Here is a 16,225-nt window from a genome sequence, read left to right on the forward strand (position 1 = left end):
ACATTTAGCCTCCAGTAGATATAAGCCAGAGATTCTCCGCCAGTCCCACAGCAATTAAATGATTCATTGGCTTTATCGCATTTTAACAGGATGTTGATTGAGAGCATAAGCCATATTGATTGTCCTGATGGAAACAGGAAATCACAGAGATAGAAATAAAATCATTTGTTGTTCCGGTGTGAGGATACCCGGGGGAGCAGCATGCAATTGCACACTGTTGAGTGGCATTACCCCCAGCAACCTCCTCCCCTCCATTCTCTCCCCTATGGAGACCTGGAAGAGACGTCATCCGTGGTTGTTATGCTGCGAAATGACGCTGGCACTCTCTCCACCCCCTGCTACTGCAATATTACCCCTGTGGTCTGTTACGGAAGATGCAGCACTCTTCGTCTGCACCATTTCCAGCATGAAGTTTGACGCCTAACAGTAATCAGCCCTCTGCCTTCATTTCCGTCATGTGGAAGTGGAACCATTTGAGCGCGATGCTGATAATAATATCAGCCTAAATGCATCCTACACATAAAGCTCGTGACTGGCCTCGATCCCGTAAACCTACATGATTTTCAGTGCTGGGAAGCCTCGCAGAGAATTCTTGTTACTGTGACCGAAAGCCTTCACAATACTGAAGGGTTAATAAGCTCGATGAATATGCTTTTATTAGCAGGGTTTAATGAAAAATAGATAATCAACTCCTTATTCCTGGCTTTGCCCTCATTGTTGTTTTAATTGGTGAGAGGAAAAATACCCCCATCTCCCTGCAAACACATACAAGCCAGCCCCTCCCCATGCCCTCCCCCTAACACACACACTCACACACTCTGGAGGTGCACGTCACTGAGCTCGGGGAATGAGTGGCTCATTAAGAAGAAGGATGTGATATTCTGAATAGAGACTGTGAGACTCCCAGCACATCTATTTATAGACAAGATATCTCTATGGCAGTCACCGTGGTGTTGGTTAATTGCAGCCACGGCCCCTGATACCAATTAAGAATGAAACAAATGCATTTAAGGTGGGGTTTTCGCTCCTCCCTTACTGTAAAGGTCCTCGTGTCCGTCCTGAGTTGGAGGCAGGAGTGTGTGTGTTTGCTCGCCGTGTTTTCCTGTATCAAGTTGGGACATGCAGAGTGCAGTCAAAGCCTCGGTCAGGCTATTTTTAAATGAGCCCCTGTGGAAAGCAAGATCTAGATTTTCTTTTCATTATGGTTGCTTTTATATCTCGGGCTCTTGGATGTCCACCAATTCATTGATTTTTTTGCTGTGAATCTTAGAGCTTCTCAAAGGTAAGGGATGCATATGTGCTCAGGCGATGTATGTACAGTATTTCAGCTACACCTGGCTCCTTGTGGCGCTTTTTTTTTTTTCTACCCCCCCTCCTCTCCTCTCCTCTCCTCTCCTCTCTTGGCACTGCTTTGCTTATCTTGTGAGTTGCTCGGGATCGGTACTTCACAGTGCAGGGAGGATGACACATCTTTCTGTCATTCAGTTTCCTCATGACATCCTGTTAGTTCATCCTGCAGTGCTCTCACCATCCACCTGCCAAAAACAAACAGTGTCCCTCAACAAACTCCTGATTCCCGTGCATGTACTGTACGGCTTTAGTATCAGACCTGTCTCGCTGCACAGACCGGTTTTTTAAAAAAGATAAATGATGCTGCAGCAGCGGTGGTGTTTGTCAGAGCTGACACAAACACAACATTTCCCACTCAGTCAGTCAGTCAGTCAGTCAGTCAGTCGGCGCTGGCCATGCTCCCTTAGTTTTGATAATGGTGATTTTGTTAGTGGGGTAGTGTCATAGTCACGAGATAATACATGAGCTCTTCAAACAAACAGAACAAACAAAACCATATCCTTATGTCAACACGTGCAGAGGCTTTCCAAATTTTGTGCCAGGTTACAATTGACCCTCACGTGGCTAGAGCCCAACACGCGTCCATTCATAGATTATAAAATCTACCAGTTCAGGTAGCTACTCACCTTAATAAACATAAAGTTTAACAACATAGAAATCCACCACGTCCTTTATAGAGTTAAAAAAATAGGGTCTGACGTTGTAAAACTGACAACACAATGATTCAGGCAGTGAGGGATGAGTGACAGCTTTGCCCATTATAAAACAACACATCCTCGCACGCTCTAGAAACACTCTGTACAGTTTAACACAACAGTAAAAAGCTCATAAATAATAACAAGCCTGTAAGGATGTAGTGACATCTATTTGTGTGATCTTATCTTTTGTAATAAGCACTCTCTTTGATGCTCAGCACAGCTTTTGTGCACGGCTGCCAACAAATAAAAATCGAAGCCAGACCTCACATAGGAACAGAGTGATTACAGTTTGCAAACAATTTGAAAACACTGATGACACAGCGCCAGTATCAGTTTAATAAGAAAACATTTTGTGATTATTCCAAAGCGACTGGCTCTCTCTCTTTGGCGTGCAAAGAAAAGAGTGGAGGGTGTAAATAAGAAGAAAGGCTCACATGGTGCATTATGGATCAAGAATAAGCTAACTTCATTGAAAATGCTCTTTGACTAACGGTCTCGTTCTCTCTCTGCCCCTCCCCCCCCTCCCCTCTTGTTTCCTGTCTCTTTCTCTCCCCCTCCAGTTCCACCAGGTTAGAAGAGTGATGACCATCCTGTTCCTTACTATGGTTATTTCATACTTCAGTTGCATGAGAGCTGCGCCCCTGAGAGATGCCCCGGGCATGCGGGGCCATCGGACGGAAGGCTACTTGGGCGCTGCTGCGACGGCCGCACGAGGCCATGGGACTCCACAGAGTGGTGGTGGGCCAGGCCAGCGCGGGGAACTGCCCTCACTCACAGACACGTTTGAGCAGGTGATAGAGGAGCTGCTGGAGGTGGAGGGAGAGGCGGCACAGCTGGGACAGGGGGCTGATAAGAGCCAGGGAGGTGGGGGCCCGTCCTCTGTGGTCGCCGCAGACACCAAGGATGTCGACCTGTACGACTCGCGGGTGATGATCAGCAACCAAGTGCCTTTGGAGCCGCCGTTGCTCTTTCTCCTGGAGGAATACAAAAACTATCTGGATGCCGCTAACATGTCCATGAGGGTGCGGCGACACTCCGATCCCTCGCGGCGCGGAGAGCTCAGTGTGTGTGACAGTATTAGCCAGTGGGTGACAGCTGTGGATAAAAAGACGGCAATAGACATGTCTGGGCAGACAGTTACCGTCATGGAAAAGGTCCCTGTCCCCAATGGCCAACTGAAGCAATACTTTTATGAGACCAAATGCAACCCCATGGGGTACACAAAGGAGGGCTGCAGAGGAATAGACAAGCGGCATTATAATTCCCAATGCAGGACAACCCAGTCCTACGTGCGAGCGCTTACCATGGATAGCAAAAAGAAGATTGGCTGGCGGTTTATAAGGATAGACACTTCATGTGTATGCACATTGACCATTAAAAGAGGGAGATAGTGTATAAAATGTATAGATTTTATTGAAGAGTTTAAAAAAAGAGAATAAAGAGAAAATATCTATTTGTATATATACATAACAGGGTAAATTATTCCGTCAAATGAAAATTTTATGGACTGCATGTAAAAAAAGATGAAGTTTATACAGTAAAAGTGATACTACAGTCTATTTATTGAACATATTCATGACCTTGTAAACAATTAAAAAAAATCTGATCAGTCATTTGCGCCCAGTTTAAATTACTATATCACATCCCTCAAGACATTGTGATTTGTTTACGTTGCCAAGAATTATAAAAATGAAGGAAAAAAAACAGGCAAGGAATGAGAGAGGACAGTTCCATCTTCAAAAGCTTGCATGCTGCTTCAATTGTGAATCGAGAAATTCTCCACTTACAGAAAAAAAGGATATGATGCTGACCAAAAAAAAAAAAAAAAAAAAAACATTCCGTTTACATATTCAGCAGAAAACAATTTTCCTCTCAAGTAATTTATCTGTTTACTGTTCTAAACTTCTCAAGGTAATGTTGGACTTACATACTATGTCAAGGTGCTGTTGTCAAAGCTTTGCTGTTTATTTTTTTATCCCCACCAGAGGACAAGATATATATATATATATATAAAAAAACTATATATATATATATATATATATATATATATATACACACACACACATATATATATATATATATATATACATATATATATATATATAAAATCTATTCATTGACATGTTTCTGGGTTAATATTATTCATTTTGTATGTTGTGAAGTTGTTTGCAATATTAAACTGAAATATTTGAAGAAATAAAAATGACTATAGGCAACTGAAAAACAAAATCAATGTCGATAAAGTTTCAATAGTGCACCTCAAGACAGGGTAAAATTTATTATGCAGGCAGGCAGGCACATACACACACACATGCACGCACACAAATGCTGCCAAAGAGCGGCCAAATTGAAATCACAAATGACCAGGATGCTCAATATATTTAACAGGCTGTGACAAAATCATGTATTTTCAGTGGCACAGGAGTCGATGCATTGGGTGATACATAGTGACAGCAATATTACAGTGGTATGGGTGGAAACGATGTATAGTTTGCAGCTTTGAGGAGGTAAATGGTGGTAAAATGCTCCTGAATCAGCTCCTGCTCTCCACCAGCACATTACTGACACAAACCTACTGCATGTCTTTTGATACTTTGGTGTTTACACACAGATTTTTAGCGATTTACTTAGTTGTTGCGCCAGCTGCAAGAACTACAAGAACATAACATCACAAGCGCAGACTTGACAGTGATGCATTCACCCACACATACATGGCATCCGTGTGCATTAGAAACATACACACCCAACATTCTCTCATCGGTGCATGGTAATCCCATCTTCAGATGTTCTACAAAAGGACAATCATCACAGATTTTACTCAGCTGCACATTTGATCAGAAGGAAAAGCCTGGTTTGGTATCTGGGTTAAAAAATGACTGCAGCTTCGTGTCAACATTCCCTCCAGCAGATTATTACTCATAGTGAGAACCTCTTGCTTGCCAAGTCTAGATGCCATAGTTTAAGGTCGTAGTCGGATGACAATAAAATCTACTCAACTTTTCATCTTAACATCATAAAACACTTGCAGATACCTATAATATGACATATTCCAAGAAAGAAGATACAAAGCTTCATTTGTGTCACGTGATCCAACCATCTCATTTTACTTCTTCATCATCAACCTGAAGGTAAGTGTGACCTCTGAAGAAAACCACATCTGGCATTTGGAGATTTGGAAACAAGATTTTCACGAAGATGTCCCACTTTGTTCTCTATTTGTCTTGGATCCTCCAGAGGAGGCTGATGAAGATGCTGTGAGTTACTTTTCTTCTACAGAAGCATAAATGAATAGAGTCTCTGCAGCAACTCTGAGAAAGATGACAAGCATGCAGTACTGTCTCTTAAATGATCTACTGTCATGAATCTCCCTGTAAAAGGTACGGAGGTCATGGCTGCACAAACCGAGTTAGAATTAAGTTATTGTACGGCAAGACTTGCTTTTCACAGAAAATCCCCCTTAAGATAGAACTGGAATAAATTCATAAAATTCAAACAACGTGTCTGAGCACTAACACATCCTCAGCATGCAGGACAATGAATCAGTCCTTTTGCTGTGTATTTTAGACGAGGTATTCTGAGCTGCTCAGTCTATCCTGAGTATAAGCTTTGAGGTATTTTTGTATAACAAAGCTTAAATTAAAGAAAACTGTCATCCACTAATCACACAGTTATTAAAGTCGAGAACAACTGACTCTGAAATCAGAGTAAAGCCCATACTGTCTTTTAAAGATATCATGCATAAATCATGCATGTGAGTAGATTTTACAGCATGATGTTGTATTTCTCTGACCCTGAGCTGCAACTGAAGCTAAACACTAAAATAAAAGAGAGAAAAGAAGAACAATTTTACAAACACAATGAATCTATTGCAGCAAAAAAAGGACAATAAATGCTGCTGCTCCACTAAATAAGGGTATTACATTCAAGTGTGCTGTGACCCTGGCCACGTCCTGCTTAGTGACGTCACAGCAGGTGTATTTCATCAGCTGTCAAAGGCAAACACATCATCAACCAGGGTGTGGTCAGAGGTGAATCATGCTTGAAAGTTTCAGCCCACAGGGAGCAGTGCAGCAGCAGTGTTCTGCAGACTTATGTGCTGGAGTGTGAGGATGTGCTGCAGTCAGCCAGCAGAGGGCAGCAGAGAGGACATTCCTCCCAGGTGTCAGCAAAGAGCCAAAGAAGCTTCTGGCTGGTCCCTTGTCACCAATACTCAGGACATTATGTAACAATCCCTTGAGCTGTGGGAATCCATGTAGAGGTGCAGCATGGCTGATGAATGAATGATGCACTAATACACAGGTGATTGCTGAATGTGCGATGCTGAATAGTGATATTAGACTGGGATCATAGTGGGCACCTTTTACCTGGATGCTGGCCCATAAGACATCAGTAGGGTGGACACAAGGCACCAAAGGACAGCACCTTTCAATATTTCATGCCAACATTGCAGAGAAGTTACACAACCCAATACCTATATTTAAACTTGAGTCACTGCACTGTCCATACAGTATACGGGGTACATCCACCCACCTATCAATCAAAAAGCCAGTGGAATATACAGGAAAGTATACCCACCTCTGCCTTGGTAATCTACCCATCTACCAAAGAACCCACCTCATCAACTACCACTACACCACAGGCAGGATGCAACACTTAGAGTGGGATGTCACCTCAGAAATGAAACATGCACCAAGGCACTCAATGTGAAAGAAGGAAGAATCCTCAAGATAAAACCTCCATTGTCCACTTCACTAAGCAATGGGTGATATGGTGATATACTGATATTTAGACAGTATTTATTGTATATTAAATAGTGCTATACCTGCATTTATAAAGTATTACATAAATACCTAATACATTCGGTATTGTTTGTTAATTCTCTAAAGAAAATACTGTTTTTGACTTACTCATGTTAGTTAGGGAAGAGGCCTTCAGTGCTGGCTCATCAACATCCAGTGATAATGAAAAACAACACGATGATATCGCAGGGTGTTTCACTTTACGGGGCTTACCTGAACGCACCATGACACTGGCAGCTAGCCTAGCCGGCTAACTTTGCTAATCTGATTTATCGTCTCGGTTAAGCGCCCGTAACGTTAGCCAGGATTACCATATTTAGTTTTCCATATCTAGCGTTTAACGCAATATCTACTTGACACCAAATAGCCAATCATTCCCAGGATGGCATCGCTTGGGGAGCCCGTGCGGTTGGAAAGAGGTAAAGTTAATTGGCTAGCTAGCGTTAGCTTAGAAATATTCGTTTTGATCCATGGAGACATTAAGCTAGCTTAGCTAGCGTTAGCCACACAGAGCCAGCAGTTGCTTTTTGACAGCAAAATTTCTTTTATTTAAGCGACCAACGTTGCGTTAAGGATGTCTTGTTGATAGCCGATGTTTATGGCTTTATAAAACTGTAAATGTCTAATGCACTGAGCTAAAGTAACGATGGTTATAAGGGCTACATTGTTTTACTTAGCGCACTAGCTAATAGGCTAATATTAGTAACAACAGACCGATCAGTTAACCTAACGTTAGCTTGTATATTGAAGGTGTAACGTTTGATAGCATAATATAATTTAGGCTTTATAAGCGACACTTAATTGCACCATTTCGATCACAACCGGCAGCAAGGATGGGTAGGAGGAAATATTTATATTAATGATGTAGACTTGTTTACAACCTCAGTTTTCCTTTAAACAGAATGGTGACTTTAGCTCGTGTTGTGTCTGCTAACACACTGTGGTCTTTATTTTAACAAGCCCTCACACATTTAAGGTTTAACGTTACTGTGGCTGAAGAAAAACACAAGCAGTGTACATTAATGTTTAATACTCTCTTTGTTTGGTACACTGAAATGTTAAAGGAAGCTAATTATTTAATTATTATTAGCTACAGTAGCAATTAGCACAGATGGAGAGAATGACAACAACTCCTTATTCTCACTATTTTAATTTAGATAACTTAAGACAATATTGAACTTAATGGGAAAAATTTAACAGAATATTGGAGGACACGTCTCACACTTGTGTTTGTCCGTATTAATGTAATTTCACATGGTTATTAATTATGACAGAGCAGCTGATTATATTTGTCCCATCCCCTCTGTGGTGGCAGAGGCAGTCACTCATTTGTAAAACAGGAAGTTAATGATATGCTGGCATTGAAATGTACTGAATGAAGGTGCAGTATATCTTGCTTTGGAGCATAATACAGTGGAGGCGTCTGTAGTAGTTATTTTTATTTATGATAAATAAACAGTGCCATGAGCCAAGACAAGCTTAATGTGTCAGCATTTATTTATGTTAATTGACAGAAATGAACCTAACAGTAAGTCATTTCTGACGTTTATTAAGTGTCACCACCCATCATTCACTAAGCTTCTTCATAGTTTATTACTTTTTAGTCTTACGTTCGTACAGATCGAGTACTGATGTTCATTCAGCAAACAGTTATTACCCATGTAATAATCTCCGTTTGCAGATATTAATGAAATCTATGCGTGTGTGTTTTTGTTGACAGATATTAACCGTGCTGTTGAACTGCTCGATAAGCTTCAGAGGACAGGGGAAGTGCCTCCCCAGAAGCTGCAGGCACTGCAGAGGGTGTTACAGAGTGAATTCTGTAACGCTGTCAGAGAAGTGAGACACTTACACATGTTATTCCTGAAACACTTAACTGTGTGATGGCATTAGCTCACTCTGTCCTTTGATGTCAACCTTAAGAGTTTATATATATTGTCCAAAAATGTCTCCTCAGGTTTACGAACATGTGTATGAAACAGTGGACATCAACAGCAGTCCTGAGGTCAGGGCCAACGCCACAGCTAAGGTAGACCCAAGTCAACTACAGTCTAATAACACAAGCATCTTTTTCAAATCTTATTTTCATGGAGTTTCTTTAAAGGCTTTCTCCTTGAATACTTATAAATAGTTTATTTGCAAATGTTGAACAACAACACTGTTTGTTTGCAGGCTACAGTGGCAGCTTTTGCAGCAAGTGAGGGACACTCACACCCACGTGTCGTGGAACTGCCCAAGACAGAAGAAGGCCTGGGTTTCAATATAATGGGTGGAAAGGAGCAAAACTCACCTATATACATCTCACGGATCATCCCGGGAGGCATTGCTGACCGACATGGAGGCCTGAAGAGAGGCGACCAGCTTCTGTCTGTTAATGGGGTGGTACGCTCAACTCACAGAATCATGACACACACTTCAGTCTGATGACATGAACACATTTAAGGGACAATTAGTTTATTTCCATATACATAGTTACACATAAAGCAAAAAGGCAAAGCTAATGGCTAGTGTCATTATTGATCAGGTGATAAATGAACACTTCAGCAGTTCACCTCTTGAATTCACTTCTACATCTCAAGTTAAGTTATTTTCATTCATACAGCCCAGAATTACAAATCACAAATAGGCTCCAAGGGGCTCTACTATCTGTCCAGCATACAGTTCTCTCTGTTCTTAGACCCTTGATTCAAATGTGGAAAAACTTCCTAAAAAACTTAAACGGGAAAAAATACCTCAGGAAGTAAAACTACAGTAACAAAATCATGGAAAGATAGCAACGTATATGATGAATATGGATTCAGAAAGATGTTGAGCAATGACTGATGCCGTCAAACATATCTGAGATGTGAGCCATATATCCCTCCCTATGGCAGCGTCCTTTTAATAGCTCTCCCTACATACTGACATGACTGTCCTATTTAAAGATGCAATGTGTAGGATTTGGTGGCGTATAGAATGCAACCAAGTGAATACCCATCTGCTCGCCATTCCTTTTCCAAGCATGTAGGAGAACCTACGGTGGCCTTCAGGTGTTTCATTTGTTGAAACGCGGTGGTCCAACATTGCGTGCTCTGTGGAAGAGGACCCACTTTCTCTGTAACTATGAAGGCTCATTCTAAGTTAACATAAACACAGTGTTTCTTTCTTTCAGGTGATTATGCGCTTATGAGAACAGAGTTATGAATATTGTATTCCATTTCCAATCCTATGCACTGCTCCTCTAAGGGGCCTGTTTTTACCATGAATCCTGTCATTCGAATGTGTAGATTTGAAATGACATACTCGCACTGTGATTGTCTCGACAAAGCTCGCCTCTGTTTCCTCAGCAGAGAGCTGAATTCTTCACGTTTAGCATCCTCACCTTCAAGGAGTACAGAGATGTCTCCAAACAGAAATTTATTTTCAACCCTTGCACACTCACATTTGGCGTAAAGCAGTTATCAGAAGAGCTACATCCAAAGGTACCCTGTGGAGTATTTCAGCAGTGCCATGGAGTAATGTTTTTAAGAGATGGTCTTCAGCTTGTCAGCGAGGACATTTAAGCATGCCCCCGTGCATGTAAGTGACACATACTCAGTCCTGCCAATGCTTTTACGCTACTCCACTGATCGGCAGTTGGTGGTTGTAAGAACAGTAGCCAATAGATGTAGCAGTGCGCCAACAAAGAGACGAGAGAAGAACACCGCTAGCAGGCTAATGTGGATGTAAACAATGTAGGTTTCAAATTCTTTAGAAAATTGGCTGTTTTACGAGGAGGGAAAATGCATTCAACATGTTTATTAGTCTTCAAAGATACAAACAATGTGTTTTGTTGACAAACAGTGAATGTAGACATGCAGTTTGGAAAAGAACAAGAACAACAGGGTTCTTTTAAGGCTCTTCCACATCAGCTATAGCGTCCAGCAGATGTGCTTAGTTAGTTTAAAGGATCAGCCAAAGACAATCATCCAATTGAATTTGTTTATTGCTCAGTTTGTTCTCTTATTAAAATTCCCAAATTACAAACTTTTATTTGGTGAGTTGATCCAGGCTGGCAGACCCGACACTGGAGTTATGTTCACTCCAGTACCCATAAAGTTTTGAGGTTATAGTTTCTTCCATAGTCTACGACATAAATTCTGGATGTTGTGCTTAACAACATGCCCACAGTATATTGCTTTTTAGATTATAAACTAATAAAAACTGTGGACTTTATTACAGCTGTTATGCCTCTGTGTAATAAAGATCTTACAGTGAGTTTTCTGTGTTTCTGTTCCCTCCAGAGTGTGGAAGGTGAGCACCACGAGAAGGCTGTGGAGCTCCTGAAAGCAGCTCAGGGCACAGTGAAGCTGGTAGTAAGGTACACCCCCAAAGTCCTAGAGGAAATGGAGTCACGCTTTGAGAAAATGAGGTCGGCAAAGCGCCGGCAACAGAACAACTACCCCCAGTAGGATTTTTCTGTGTTGATGCCCAGCTCCCATGTCTCTCCTCCTCTAGCCTTCTGGCCATGTGTTCTGGTCTCTTTCTCCCTGCCCCCCAAAAAAGCATAACAAACACACCCCAGTTTAGTTTCAGCTCCCACTCACACATACTGTATTTTGTGCTTTGATCTGTTTTCTGTAGCATTTTTAATATTCACCATTGTTACACTGGACACTACAGCTCTAGACAAACACTAAATGATCATGATTGTCAGTGTAGGTGGTCACTCACACTTGTGCATTATTTTTGAATTGACAATTTGAATGCAACTCTGCTTTTGAGACCAACTACGCAGTTCCTTTGACTGGAAAGGTAGTGTTTTTAATTCTTTTTATCACAGCCACTACCAAGTGCCTCAGGGCAAACACATTTATCTCCATGTCCTGTGTTCACCATGACAATTTTCTTTTTTAACGGTTTAAAGTCAAGTACTGGTAATTAAATGCTTGTGGCAGGACTTACGACACGCTTTGCATCTGTTATTCTCAGAGATCATTTGATTTGATGTAAATACATGATAGACATGTACAACCCTTTAATTGTGCAAAGTTAAGAAAAAGGTACAGTTTTGTTTTTGTTGCTGCTCTACAGGCATGTCGGCAGTAGGGAGGCTTCGGAGGAGTTGATTTTAATTTGTTAAAAAATCTAGTTACATGTGGGATAATAAGGGAAACCACTGAAAGGACATTTAGAATCAGAAGTGAAGGATTATGTTGTTATTTTTCTCTGGGCTTTTACCTTTAAAGTTCTGAAATGTCACACCACGCTATAAAAAGCCCAGCAGGTACTGTAAGTGATGTAATGGGGTCTCAGCAACTTTTGAACTAAATTCCTGCCACCACAGAGACTCACATTTCTACTTTTATCAAAGTAATAAACCTTTGTAAGCAAAGCGCTCGCTGTCAGCATGACGTGAGATGAAGCTTCTGATTAATTTGTCTCGACATAAATCAGGAGTGTACTGTATGTCATGTTTTTCCTTTTTGCCAGGTTCTTAATGAGAAGTCGGTTACTGAACATTTAGCTTTGATCTTTGCTAAAATCTGCTTGTTTGCATCATCCAGTGAAAGATTAAGACATTCATAATATCACACAATCTGATAATATCAAGCTTTAGGTCACAGTAATGCTTAATGTGAGCTTTCATTGTTGTTTTGATTGAAATGGCAGACGTTGATATCACGGCTGATGAATTGCTCCTTCATATCCAGACATTACAGTGTTTAGGGGATCATGCTGTAAATCTGCTGCATTGATGCATCTTATTCTGCCAGTTTATAACAGTGAAGTCAATGTCAACAATGTCTTGCAAAACAAAAGTGTGTCTTCATTGAAACATTCATGTCATTTTAACTTTTTTATCCTGGGTAGTACACACACTGGGTCTTTAACTGCCTGGAAAACATGAAGTTAGGCGCTGGGTGCTACTCTTTTGCCAACTTTCAAGGGTGCAGAGGCAGATTGCGCCTGATGTTGCAAGGCATCCATAACCTTCACTAGCTTACTCACCAGAAATCCTGAGTTCAAAGCTGATCTTCTTCCAGGCATTGTTTTTTAAGTGTATATTAGTCCTAAAATATTGTTTGTGGGACAAATCGTAAAGCTCTGGGTATCCATATTTATGATAGACTGATATTTACAGAAGAAAGGGAAGATATCTGCATGCAGTGCGCTTGCTGCATCCCAAAACTTTATCTCACACCCTGAAAAACAGGCACCCAGGAACTCTCACCCTTGAGTTCACTCTCCGCACGTCTACATTGATATCATTGGATTTGAGGGTGCAAAAATCGTGACATGTGTACAGGCTCATTAACATCTTTAAAGACAAAAAATAATACCGGTGCTAGGATAATATTTAAAGAAAAATGTCTGACTTTTTTTTATGCTTGCCAAAAGCAAAAAGCACACTCACTACATCTCAGTAGTGTAATAATAACTTAAACCACTTTCTCACCTGTGTGTCACTGCAGGTTAATTTACATACCTTTTCTTTGGCATCGCAAACAGTCCTCTTTGCTACATTAAAGTCTGCAATCTAGTGGCACTCATGTACTCTGTATGTAATACACAACCTGCACAATATGTGAAAACAAGAATAATAATGACTAATACTGCCAAACAGTCGTGTTTGTTCTGATATGCGGTTTTAAGCGGGCTAATGTCAACAGTGTCAGTAATCCTCAATATGCTGTATATTTAGGCTTTCCTCACACATTTACAGCACTTACAAAGTTTTTATAGTTTTAAAGTGTTTGCAGGATGCATGCTTAGCCATCGTACAGATATTCCTTCTTATGATGTGGAATATTAAAGCTTAGGGCAACCTCTCCTGTTTGAGAAGCCCAGATCCTACCCTGATACCTGCATGTCATTCAAATAAGTCCTGAAGTCATGAAAACATCAATTATTCAAACAAATAACAACAAAATGACCCCAGAACTAATTTGATTTCAGAGATTTAGTCACTAAAGTGTTTTGTTTCCATGGTAGATGCAGTATGATGTATATAGCATGATGTGATCTTGGCTTTGGCTGACTAAGCCATGCTATTGACCAGTCTCAGGATCAACACATCACATCACTGAGACAGGACGGTTGTAATGATGACAGTAGATGTGGTTTACCTAACTGATGTATAAAAATAAATAGATGGTGGATAAAGTCAACAGAAACACACGGCAGTAGAATAAAACAGGAAAAGTTTGCTTTCAGTGCAGCTTCAGTCTCTCTTTGAATGGTGTCCTCAGCTGTTTAACCATTCTTCAGAAATTAATTCATTTTTAATGCAGTGTAATGTTCATTAGATATCCAGTTGAGTGGTGACTCACATGACTTAATGCCTACTTAAATAGCTGTACAGTTTTTGTCATCAGGGCATCTGAAATTAGGTCACTGACTCCCTCTGTAGCTACTTTTGTGACGTACTTACTTTTAAATTTGGTGTTTTTGTGTCTTTATCCACCATCTTGTCACATACAAAAAGGGGAGCTGCCTGTGACATCAGCAGCTCATTCAGGAATATTGTCCACAGGTACTTTTGGCATTAAAAAAATATACTTTTGTGCACTGAAATGCATCAGCAAGTGCTAAAAAAATACTGAAGTTAATTTTTTCCCACAAGAGTGAGTGTCAGCCAGTAATTATAAGTTGTAGTTAATAATTGGAACAAAAATTGAGGTCAAATTTAGAGCAAACAAATCGCTCTTTGGCTCTTTGCTTTTGCTTTATACACTCTGAACATATGTCCATCATTACCATCCACCTGTTCCTTTAAATATCAGGTTTACCTGCAGGATTATCTTCACTCAAGTCGGCAGAAGGCATTTTAATCAAACTGTATGTTACCTTAATATTACTTTAAATATTGCAAGAAAATGATGGTATATGATGAGCACATGGCCCAGGTGTATATCAGCACGTGTGCTCCCTGTGATCCATTACTCCTTATGAAAAATGCTGAATTTTGGGACAAAGTCTAAAACAAAACAAACACACAGTTCCGCAAAAACTGAATGCAAAGTCAATTATCTATGCAAGGTCATTTAAAATCTTTGGAAATATCTTGTAATGGTGCAAACTAGTTGTCATTTAACTGCAGTGAGATATTGGAAATTACCGCTTTAAGGCTGTGTGGACAAAAGTTTGTGAACGCTGCACTTAGACACATTGGAGAAACATAATCTTATGATGATGTTTATTAATGTAACATTCTCATACTGCTCACAATCAAGTAGTTGCAGTGAAATTTTCCAGGTGATATTAGCCTTGCTATCTAATTAATGATTGTCAGGATGCATGGAGAGGAAGAGGCTTATGTGAGCGCGTGGTTAGTAATAGACCATTCCATAGGCTACTTTGAACATACTTTTGTTTTGAGGCAGAAAACTTAGCGGAAGAGTCGGGCGTGTACATAAGAGTCGAAATGTCTTAATATAATGTATAGTTTGTCCCTTAATTGTGTTTATCCAACACTAGCTAGCTACATTCACTGCTTACACACACACATGAATAGTAAAATCAGGAAAAAAAATGTAACGAGACTTGGTATTGATATTGCACAGTCACACTCTCCACTGAATGTCACTGACCATCGTCTGACTTAGTTGCAACGTTTTGTGAAGGTCCCTTCAACTTTCTACCCATTTTCCTTGTCTAAATATTGGAATGGTCAATAGAGTATTTTTTATAATAGTTTTCTTTTGATATTTTTCTCAATTTTTATAAGTGATTTTCCTAAAAAACAAATACCAGGAATGATTGGTACTTCCATTTTGACTGTGTACCAGGGCCATATCAGCAAAGCCTCTCTGAAAAGCGGCGCTGACGCAGGACTGACGTCTCTCGACTGTGAGATCTCACACACTCTAAGAGATGAACCGTCCCGCGTCAGAACATCTTTTCTGGGATCTGAACTGATTTTTCTTTTCTTTCTAGTACCAAGACCAAACTTACAACATTTGTGAAAACTTTGATAATGTTTTGAAATGTTTTAGCCGGTGCTTGTCTAGGATTATTACCTGTAGACTGTGTTGTGTTATTTTGTGTTTCTTACCTAATTTACTATGTTACATTGATGTGGAATGTAAAATGTTGTGATGTAGAACAAAATAATAGTTGGACTAAAGGCTAAATAAACAGTGCTTAAATTTATGACTGTTGAAGGTCATCTTTAACATCTTTTACACTGGCTCCAAACCTGGGCGTCCCAACTCCAACTAGGGGTCTCTAAAGCTTCACATGGGGTCACGAGGCCTTTTTGATTTTAGGAGGTGCAACAAGACTTGTCTCCACCAAACACTTTTCAGTATGGTACCTTTGGATCCAAAAGCAACCCTTCAGGCATGGTACCTCGACCCTAGGTGCACCTAGAGTTTCCACCGCAAACGATACTCATACTTAACGTGGGTGGGGTTG

General features: G+C 40.4%; 2 protein-coding genes across 11 annotated transcripts in view; both read left to right on the forward strand.

The window, feature by feature from the left end:
* The window catches only part of bdnf (brain-derived neurotrophic factor), a 44,828-nt gene extending 40,799 nt beyond the window's left edge, over positions 1-4,029 (forward strand). For all 10 annotated transcript variants that reach the window (XM_049595862.1, XM_049595871.1, XM_049595879.1 and 7 more), the window contains one exon: positions 2,609-4,029. In XM_049595862.1, coding sequence (XP_049451819.1) covers positions 2,609-3,439 — 831 coding nt within the window. In that variant the 3' untranslated portion in view covers positions 3,440-4,029. The remainder of the gene's footprint in view (positions 1-2,608) is intronic.
* A 3,034-nt stretch (positions 4,030-7,063) lies between these two features.
* lin7c (lin-7 homolog C (C. elegans)) lies at positions 7,064-15,961 on the forward strand. Its single transcript, XM_049595962.1, has 5 exons — positions 7,064-7,266; positions 8,568-8,686; positions 8,805-8,876; positions 9,020-9,229; positions 11,110-15,961. The coding sequence occupies exons 1-5, from the start codon at positions 7,230-7,232 to the stop codon at positions 11,275-11,277; spliced, it is 606 nt and encodes a 201-aa protein (XP_049451919.1). The 5' UTR covers positions 7,064-7,229; the 3' UTR covers positions 11,278-15,961.
* Positions 15,962-16,225: the final 264 nt, after the last annotated feature.

Source organism: Epinephelus fuscoguttatus, linkage group LG2, assembly GCF_011397635.1.
Source record: "Epinephelus fuscoguttatus linkage group LG2, E.fuscoguttatus.final_Chr_v1".
Taxonomy (NCBI): Eukaryota; Metazoa; Chordata; class Actinopteri; order Perciformes; family Serranidae; genus Epinephelus; species Epinephelus fuscoguttatus.

Excerpts from the sequence above, each read along its gene's own strand:
- lin7c (XM_049595962.1), top strand. The coding sequence starts at position 7,230 with ATGGCATCGCTTGGGGAGCCCGTGCGGTTGGAAAGAG. Across the intron at positions 8,687-8,804 it reads TCTGTAACGCTGTCAGAGAA|GTTTACGAACATGTGTATGA; the intron begins GTGAGACACTTA and ends ATGTCTCCTCAG. Across the intron at positions 8,877-9,019 it reads GGGCCAACGCCACAGCTAAG|GCTACAGTGGCAGCTTTTGC; the intron begins GTAGACCCAAGT and ends GTTTGTTTGCAG.